The sequence below is a fragment of the Bison bison genome, unplaced genomic scaffold (assembly GCF_000754665.1).
Source record: "Bison bison bison isolate TAMUID 2011002044 unplaced genomic scaffold, Bison_UMD1.0 scf7180017864508, whole genome shotgun sequence".
NCBI lineage: Eukaryota > Metazoa > Chordata > Mammalia > Artiodactyla > Bovidae > Bison > Bison bison.
This window is the reverse complement of record NW_011495064.1, coordinates 9,975,046-9,985,300: the sequence shown is the minus strand read 5'-3', so window position 1 is coordinate 9,985,300 and position 10,255 is coordinate 9,975,046. Positions and strand designations below refer to the sequence as shown.

Below are 10,255 nucleotides of genomic sequence, written 5' to 3'. Positions count from 1 at the left end.
TCAATTTCCAACAGTAAAACATCAGTAAAAAAATAAGAGATAACTTTTTCAAGATTACTCCAGAAACAAATCCCGCTCAGCTGAGCCTCTGCTGAGTCCACGTTTGCCAGGACAGCTGACCGAGGACCATGGGGGCTGGTGGCTCCGTCCCTGGAAGAACAGGGCCACCAGTGGGTAGCCCAAGGACCCCCACTCAGCCCTCACGCAGGCCCAGGATGGCTAGACTACTGAGAAGTCGATCCAGGTACAGAAGGTTGTACTATAAGGAATAAACAAGTTTCTATACAGCAAAAAAAAAATCAAATCACTACATGTTTTTACATTTTATTTTTGTTATGAATGACAGACCTACTCAGTAATTTTACTCCTTTTATTTAAATAAGGATAAGGCTACTTAAAAGACTGTTGACATACAAAAATGTATATTACAAGGTTAAACTCTCTGTAAACTCTCTGTACCGAATTACAAAACCAACATGTAATAAAAGAGCACACTTAAAACATGGCCATTCCGGAGCCTCTAAGGATGACAAGCTCCACAGCAACCCACAGAGGAAGGATGTCTCACAGACCTATGACTTCACCTACAGGCAGTTTCACTTAATGCAAGTTTTTAGAAGGTCGTTGCTATTGAATGAGTCTCTAGATCAGTTTTAGAATCATCTCTCAAAACTTAAGTCAACCAAAATGCTGTTTCAAATAAGAATTACAATTCTGAAGAATTTTAATACTAGCAGAGATATGATGGCTTCGTAGTGGTATTTGCAAAGTGCCTGGTCGCTGCCCAAAGAGATTCTGGTGAATTGCTCGCCTCCTCGGCCACTGGGCGACAGACCCTCTCGGACCCCTGCACCAGCGTCTGGTCCGCAAGGAGGACAGGGCTCACCTAGCTCTGGCCTCAGTGATCAGCGGGCCAAGCAATCTGACTTGCAAATAAATGTAAGCCTGGAGTTCAGGATCTATAGGGTGAAGGAGAAGGAGCAGAGAAAGTAGAACTGTGGGAGAGGAGAGTATGAAAAAGGAAAACCGGGAGCAAAGAGGGAGAGGCATAGGAGCCCACGTGCCTAGGAAGTAGACATGTGCCTACATCGGGAGCCACCTGACTTGACCACCCACCCTTCACTCACTTCATCCAAGCCACCAGATGGCCCCTGTCAAGGAGCAAGGGGCGTCCACATGAGTGCCGCGCAGGTCAAGGCCTGGAGACAAGCCCATAAAGTGACCTGGGACCGCTGTCATCGCCCACGGAGCCGTGTCCACTCTGTGCTCGGATTTGGCGAACGTGACCCACAGTACTTGGCTGAGGCTTCTCCACTCTTCAAACTCAAAACGGCTCAATAATATGCTGCTATATGAGCACTGACGCTGAATGTTCGTAATATAAACTTCAATTTGAAGCAACAATGTTACACAGTTCAGCTGTTATTACCAACCTACTCTGTAAGTTAAATATACAAATTAAAAATTATTTTTATTGAGTAACTAAAAACAAGTTTCCACTGACGTAAAACTGTCAACAGCTAACTCTCTCTTAACTAGGAGAGAGATGCAAATGGAAGAGGAGACAGCAGAACATAAAATACAATCTGCCATTCTACCCTAAAATCTGCACTTGCAAAATCTCCCTTTACACACAGTATGTGTAGGATTATGGTTGTCCTTTAACATACCCAGATGTCAGCCCTGCAGATAACAAAGCATGTTTAACAATTTACCGTAACATTAACAACTGACACAGCACTAGTGTCTGTCAGTTTTGTCTTATGTGTACGGATTTATAGTCTAGATAAAGGCAGAAAGGCTGAAAACTGTAGGGTTAAAGTTTAGGTATAGTACCTATCTTCAAGGCTGAATGAATGTTTTGTAAGGCGATTCAGAGCTAAAATGCTTGTTTTAACAAATCAACAAAGGGATGAACTGCTCTAGGAAGGAAAACTCCAATCTGAGGGTCACTCATAGGAGGGAAGAATGTGAAGTGCCCTTGACCTTGGTCAGAAACACACGGCAGAACACGGACCTGGGAACTCATGAGCACGAGGCTAGCGTGTCTCCCCAATGACTTCTGCTAGTGGACTGGAGTGACACCACTTCACACACCATGAAACCTCTGGTGCCTCCGCAGTACCCCCACTGCCCCGCGCTGCTCTGAGCAACCCCCAGACTCAGCGGCCTCTCTCCTGCCAACTGCACATGGCTTCCTGACCCTCAGGCTCTGGCCTTCTACCCTCTCTTCCTATCCCCCGAGTCTCCTGCCATCAGATACCACCTCCAACAGGATCACTCCCCTCAAGAGCTTAAAGCCAGCTTCACTTGGAAAAGATTACGCTCCCAGGAAGGAGTGATTCCTGACTGAGAGGGAGGTCAGAGCTGCCATGACTACGTGGCAGGAGCATCCAAGGCCTGGGCAGTTTACTCTCCAAAAATCAACTCACAATTAAAGGGAAGAAGGAGCAGGAACAGCACTGGGCTCCCTTTTGGCTTCTATGCAAAGAGGCAACATGGGCGTCAAGGACAGCAGTGTCCTCTGAACGTTCTGAGCAGGTAGCTGGCAGCACTGCAAACATGCTCTCCATGGGGAACCCTGAAGAGGACTCTGGCAGTACTCACTAAAACACTGTGATGAACTGCTATATTCTTTTGCATGGGAAAAGAAATAAAAATCATGAATTTCTAATGTATTTGAGTTTAAAAAAACCCTCAAATTTACCCAAAGACCAAAACAGACAATTGAGCATAATTCTTAAAATTCAACAAATATTTTATACCAGACTTGCAGCTAATTATGTGACTAGGGCCAATATAAATGACTTTACTACACCACTTGTTTAAAAAGAAATTCCTTCCTAATCAGAGAATGAAAGGCAAGATTTCCACCCCCGCCCCCCCACAGGAAGGAAAGGAGGGAGAAAGGGAAAGAAAAGGACTTTATTTTTTTTGAACCTAATTTAAACCTCTTAAGAAAATTCCACAATAATCAAGATCTCTGTAAATACTGTCAATATATGTGAACTTGCTTGAAAAACTACAGTTACAGTTATATTTACATTTTTGGAAACTTTCCTTCACGGCCATGTCACATGCTGTATCTTCCTCTTGGCTTCTGGGGGTTTCAGGTTAATCTGAAAACACAGGAGCAGAAGTCAGTGCACACTTGCACAAATGTCGAAGGATAACCCAAAGGCATATTTTACACCAAGACTGACCGCTGACACAGGAATGGTGGCGCACTGCTGCCGCCTGGTGGAGGAACTGGAGGCAGCAGGAAAGAAGGCCAGCCCCCAGTCCTGTGTTCACAGCTGCGGTTCTCAGATGTCTGCTGGACAGACTGGCCCGGGGCACAGACATGCCCAGGCTTGGACCTCACCCCAGAGCCAACTCAACCAACACCCTCAGGAAGTGCTGGAACGTGACCCTGACCCCAGTGGGGTTTTTTGGAAGCGCCCCCAGTTACACTCAGAGATGAGAACGACAGCCATTCCAGACCTGCTTCCTCCCTGCGGGGCCCATCGCACCCCAACCTCACAGTCTATGATCTGAGTACAAGATTTAAAAGAAAAGTCACATCTCTCAAAGAATGAAAGTTTTCTGAGTAGAAAAGTGCTTTCCAAGAGCTTGGGGGAAAAAAAAATCCTCAGTGCTCACTGACCATAATATTCAAGGGCCTCCCTCACAGTCCCACCTCTCCTCTCCCCCCACGCCCCCAGCAGTGACTGAGGACAGAAGCAGCATGGCGTCATCAGAAGCGCGTGTGCTGGGGTCAAGCAGACCTGAACTCAACTACAGACTGGAGCCCTAGTTTGTTTAAGTTATTAAGGCGGCTTCTTCCTCATCTGTGAAATGGGAAGACCTACTGTACCTACCACAGGGGGCGGCTGAAAGAAGTCTGAACAATGAACTGAAACGAGAATTGTGGGCTGGTCAGGTCACTGCAGCTCTCTCTCCGGGGTCTGCTATTTAGGTCTCAACTAGTCAGTCTTGATCTCTTTGACATAGAACATGAAGATGATAACAAAGCTGAAGAATATACAGGAATGCTGTGGACTGAATACCTTTGTCCCTCAAACTCCCTGTGCTGAATCCTGACCCACAAGGTGGCAGTGCTGGAGGGGGGCCTCTGGGAGGCAGTTAGGTCAAGAAGGGGATGAGTGCCTGCCCCCATAAAACAGACCCCAGAGAGCATCCTGCCCCTTCTGCCAGGAGAGGACGCAGAGGGAGCGGCTGACTCTGAACCAGGAAGTAGGCCCTGACCAGACGCTGAGTCTGCCTTGACTGTGGGCCCCAGTCTCCAGGGCTTCAGGAAACGAACGTTTACTGTTGGAGCCACCCAGTCAGCGGCGTCTGTGGTTAATATCGGCCTGAATGAACTAAGACAAGGAGTGAAAGCTGTAAAACTGCACATATATATGTATGTAAAATCTCATAATTAAACTCAATATATTCTGGCAACTCTACAGATCTGCCATTTGAAATGCAAGCATTCAGACAGTAAGTCTAGTGGAGCCTAACAGAGCAGCGTCTCCCAAACCACCTCCATCCTCCTAAAGACAGGTGTATGTGAGGGGGGAGGGAGAGGCAACTGGTAAACCCTAAAGACTCTGGTGTGATTTTAAGGTAAGTGCAAAACAGACCAATTCAAGGTCAATATCTACAATGCCGTTTAATAAATGTGTAACCCTGCCCAACCGAGTTAACATTCTGAGTCTTGCTAACACAGGACTACTTCTCTCCTTTAGTTCTAAGAGCACAATCTAGGAAAAGTGCCCAAAAGGCACTCCCTTTACATGTTTTAAGCAGAAATAAACTGAGTGCACTTTAAAAGACATTAGCTTATCATGGATCCCAGGGCCACACACAGGGAATGAGACGTAGAAACGAGACACCTCTGCAGAACGGACCCCAGGCATGCAGCTGGCACGCACCGCGAGGCAGCACTCACCGAGGCCTCGGCCTCCTCCTTGGGAGCAGCTCGCTTTAACTTCACAGGAGTGGCTCCCACAGGCGACAAAGGCGGCGACCTCACAGGGCCCAAGGGACTTTTCCTATGTGTTAAGTCATGGTTCTGCTTAGTGTCATTATTACCGTGTTCCATTTTATTGTTCGTAGGCAAATTGGAAGACAAAACTAGGGGTGAAACACTCGAGGAAGAATCTGACGATTTTCTAAAGGTATTACTGGTAGCGCTCGCCTGGGGCGGGGGCCTGAGCCGGTCATTATCCCCGTTCTCCGTCTTCTTCACTTTTATGCTTGTACTTGTTGAACTTCCGTCAAACACAATGAGGGGTCTTTTCCGCAACCCATCTGCAGGGCTACTCCTGAAATCACAGAGATGTATTCATGAAAAGTACTCTCTGAATGGCAAACCAGTTCCCTGGAACTCAAAGCTAAAATGATCAAAAAAGATTTGCCTAATCTAAGTAGGACTACTGGAAATGAAGTTTTCTATGTTTACCCTAAATGAAATAACTTTCTGCTGCTTTGAACTTTACAAAATTTATCAACAAAAATTTAGTTATCTTTCATGTATACAGAAGACATAGTTATTTTTAGAGCATCAATCCATCAACTAACCCTAAAACTTCAAGTGGGCCTTATGAAGCATTATACGAACAAAGCTAGTGGAGGTGACGGAATTTCAGTTGAGCTGTGTCAAAGCCTAAAAGATAGTGCTTTGAAAGTGCTGCACTCAATATGCCAGTGAATTTGGAAAACTCAGCAGTGGCCACAAGACTGGAAAAGGTCAGTTTTCATTCCAATCCCAAAGAAAGGCAAAGAATGTTCAAACGACCGCACAATTGCACTCATTTCACATGCTAGCAAGGTAGTGCTCAAAATCCTTCAAGATAGGTTTCAACAATACATGAACTAAGAACTTCCAGATGTACAAGATGGATTTAGAAAACGCAGAGGAGCCAGAGATCAAACTGCCAACATTCACTGGATCATAGTAAAAGCAAGGGAATTCCAAAAAACATCTATTTCTGCTTCACTGACGAAGCTAAAGTCTTTGACTGTGTGGATCACAACAAACTGTGGAAAACTCTTCAAAAGATCAGAATACCACACCACCTTACCCGTCTCCTAAGAAACCTGTATAAAAGACAAGAAGCAACAGTTAGAACCGGATATGAAATAATCAACTGGTTCAAAACTGGGAAAGGAGTACATCAAGGCTGTATATTGTCACCCTGCTTATTTAACTTGTATGCAGAGTACAACATGCGAAATGCCAGGCTGGATGACTCACAAGCTGGAGTCAAGATTGCCGGGAGAAACATCAACAACCTCAGATATGCAGATGACACCACCCTTATGGCAGAAAGTGAAGAGGAACTAAAAAGCCTCTTGATGAAAGTGAAAGAGGAGAATGAAAAAGCTGGCTTAAAACTCAACATTCACAAAACTAAGATCATGGCATCCAGTCCCATCACTTCGTAGCAAAGAGATAGGGAAACAATGGAAACAGTGATAGACTATTTTCTTGGGCTCCAAAATCACTATGGATGGTAACTGCAGCCATGAAATTGAAAGACTCTCGCTCCTTGGAAGAAAAGCTATGACAAAGCTAGGCAGCATATTAAAAAGCAGAGACATCACTTTGCCAACAAAGGTCCCTATAAGTCAAAACTATGGTTTTTCCAGTAGTCATGTACCAGTGTGAGAAGTGGACCATAAATAAGGCTGAGTGCTGAAGAACTGATGCTTTCGAACTGTGATGCTGGAGAACTCGTGAGAGTCCCTTGGATAGCAAGGAGATCAAACCAGTCAATCCTAAAGGAAATCAACCCAGAATATTCATTGGAAGGACTGATGCCAAAGCTGAAGCTTTAATACTTTAGCCACCTCATGTAAAGAACTGACTCACTGGAAAAGACCCTGATGCTGGGAAAGATTAGGGACAGGAGAAGGGGACAACAGAGGATGAGATGGTTGGATGATATCACTGACTCAATGGACATGAGTTTGAGCAAACTCAGGGAGATGGTGAAGGACAGGGAAGCCTGGTGTACTACAGTCCATGGACAGAGACTTGGATATAACTCATTGACTGAACAACAACAAAAAATTTTAACTTTTAAAAATTACCATCCTGTTGACAGAGTTATCCTGCCCATGTATCACTGATTATTTAGAAAGGCTAACAAACTACAAAACTACACTAAACCACCATACTGGCAGCTTACACCAAGGAATTGACAGGACATCTGACCCCACTCATTAAAAGTCCTTAAGTCCAGGCATTTTCTAAACTAACTGTAACATTTATATAATTTTAAGTTTGTAACTGCCAAGTCTTCACATTCAGTTTCTGAAAACCTAATTTCCACTCTTAATTGTAAGTATAAATAATAAAAGCATTCATTTGTTCAGTATTAATTAGACCTCAAGTGAAACAAACGTCTTGGCCGGGATGGGGTGGGGGGGCACTTTCAGTTAGACATGTTAAAAGAACTTGAACAACCAGTTATTAGGAAAAACACTTCCGCTCTGCTACTGAGAGTCCTACCAGGGACCAGCAGCATCAGCACCGCCTTGGGAGCTTGTAAGAAATACGCTCATCCTGAGCTGACTGTGTTCCGATCAACACTGAGACTGTACACACACCTGTTCGCCAAAAGACTATACACAGATGACACAGGTGGGATGTTCTTCCACTATTCTCAGAAGTGGGAAATAATCACCCATCAGTCAGGAATCTTTCTTCGTCACTAGAGATTAAAACCACTAACTCAGAGCTAAGGTGCTCCTTCTGCAGCCCTCTCATTCCATCTTCTCCCACTGTCTGCACTGCCAAGGACAGTGAGGCTCTAAAAAAAATATTCAGTGATTAATCAATAGCACCCAATGTAATGAAATAGACACAGGAAAATAATTAATTAGGCCACTTAGAGATCTTAAGATACTTCGTCCTAACTAACTATGCTGACTAATTAAATGTACAAAAGGAAATTTATCTGCTTGTGGTTTGACGAACATTTTTCTGGAATTTAAAATTTTCTGGGGTTTATGGAAGTGATACAACCATCTCTTTATTTCTGTTCTTTTCACAGACCTCATGGCCTTATCTGACTCCATTTTTCCCTCCTACTTTAATAAATCTTGTTGGCTCTGCCTCCAAAACACAACCAGACCCCAAATGTTTCTGACCAAGTCCAGTACCTCCCCCAGAATCGCCACTGTCCACTGCCAGGAGTACAGAACAATGCCCGGCCTGGTTCTGCCACCCTCCCCCAACCTTAAACCACGTCTCGGTATAGCAGCCAAGAGTAAACCTCTTAACATGTGCATCAGGCGGTATTATCTCTCTGCTGGAAATCCTGCGGTGGCTGCTCATCTCAGGGCAGCTCAGGTCCTCCCGCGCTCAGCCTCTGCGCCGCCTTCCCTGCCTGGCCCCGCCTGCCTCCAGGCTGCTCCAGCCACCGTTCGGACACACCCCTGGCCTGGCGCTCGTGTTCGGCCCAGAGCCTGGCTCACCCCCTACTTTCCACAGGTCTCTCCACTGAAATGTCACCTCTCAGCGCGGCTGTCCCTGGGCACTTCACCCACAGCTGTCATCCCTCTTCCCATGTCACTGTTCTCCTTCGCATTTACCACACTGCAGCGTGGCCTGCATTTGACTTAACTTTTTTACTGTGTTTCTCCCAATTCAAATTTGAGCAAGGAGTTCGGTCAGTTTTATTTACACTACAGCACAATGCCTATACTCAATAAACAGTAGCTGAGCAAGTATTTTTTTACCTAAATTCACCTGGGGAAAAAGAAAAGCAAGATTGTTCAGGCATATAAAACAATAACCAGAACCACAGAAAAAGTACCTTTTTGTCTCCTTTTTTATCTCGTGTTGTTCTCTCTTCTTTTCCATCATTTTCCCCCATCTACTCTTTGGCAAATCCCTCTGAGGCAGTGGTATTGCATGCTGAACATAAAGGTCGGTCAGGCTGTCTTTGTTTACTCTCATGTCATTTTCAACAGTTATGTTCTTCTGTGCAAAAGGAAGCAAAAGTAATTTCAAAACAACAGCCTTCATGTTAAGCACCTATCAAACAGGGTAAGACATGAGTGCTGAGATAACAAGTATAAAGCCACTTTCATGTTTGGACACGTGCCTAACATTCTGTATGCTGCTGCAAGAAGCGGTACTATAGAAAGGCTAAGCTCTTCAAGTTTTCTGTCCAGCTTCATCCTAAAGACAATGGTCATGTGTTCTCAGTGTGGAAGGACAGCAGTCCACGCTGCTCAACCCACACAGGAGGCATAAAGGCCATTTCCAGTAGCAGCATCTTAACCTATGAATGCAACTGCAAACTGGGAACTGTCTGGGGAGACCAGACAAAAGCAAGCAAGCAATGATAACAGTTACTCCATCCTGTCAGAAAGGTATCTAGAGAGCTACTGTCATGAGCAGATGGGCGGGTTGGAGGTCTCACCCCCTATGTTCTTCCCCAAGTTTCCCTTCTTGGGAAACTATATTAAACCTGAGCTCACCACCCAGACCTCAAAGCGATTCTCAAACTGATCTCTGGACCAGCTGCAAGAACCTGTTAAAAATGGCACTCCTCAGGCCACACTTCAAAATTACTGAACCAGAAACTTTGTGCATTGAACCCAGCAGTCTGTGTTTTCACACATGCTGGGGTGACTGTGAGGGACCTAAAAAGTTTCACAACCACAGGGAAAAAAGGTAATTGATATCTCTAAAAAATTCTACCGAGGTGCGGGGTGGGGGGTGGGAGGTGAGAGGGCCGGGTTTGAAGAAACCAGAGAAAGAGTATTGAGGGGAAAAACAAAAGGAAAATAACAAAACATGCCACTTAAAACCCCCCAAAGTTTTCAGCAATTCTCCACTTTAAACAAAACTCATCACTTAAAAAAAAAAACTTTTTTATACTGGACGATTAACAATATTGTGATAGTTTCAGGTGGACAGCAAAGGGACCCAGCCGTACATATACACAGATCCATTCTCCCCCAAACCCCCCTCCCATCCAGGCTGCTGCACAATACTGAACACAGTTCCCGGTGCTCTAGAGTACGACAAAACTCAACACTTTTTTTTTTTTGGTCTTATCTTTCGTCTGCTATCAGAGGCCACAACAGCTGAAAAAGAGCAAACGCTGCTTTGAGAGCCAGGAGCCCTGAGTTCTCCGGGGGCACCATCTAACGGCGGTGTGAACACTGAAGTCACTCCACCTGTCTGGGGCTCAGTTTCCCCATCTTTGAACTCAGTGAGTGTGGAGAACAGACGACTTCTCCGATG

The 10,255-nt window shown here is 45.1% G+C and overlaps 1 protein-coding gene across 1 annotated transcript in view; it reads right to left on the bottom strand.

Annotated features, from left to right (window-relative positions):
- Positions 1 to 308: 308 nt before the first annotated feature.
- The window catches only part of LOC104980867 (chromosome unknown open reading frame, human C2orf49), a 10,705-nt gene continuing 758 nt past the window's right edge, over positions 309 to 10,255 (bottom strand). Inside the window, exons 2-4 of the mRNA XM_010829690.1 lie at positions 8,814 to 8,980; positions 4,937 to 5,312; positions 309 to 3,119 (exon numbers count right to left, since the gene is read on the bottom strand). Of these exons, the coding sequence (XP_010827992.1) occupies positions 3,063 to 3,119; positions 4,937 to 5,312; positions 8,814 to 8,980 (600 nt within the window). The 3' untranslated portion in view covers positions 309 to 3,062. The remainder of the gene's footprint in view (positions 3,120 to 4,936; positions 5,313 to 8,813; positions 8,981 to 10,255) is intronic.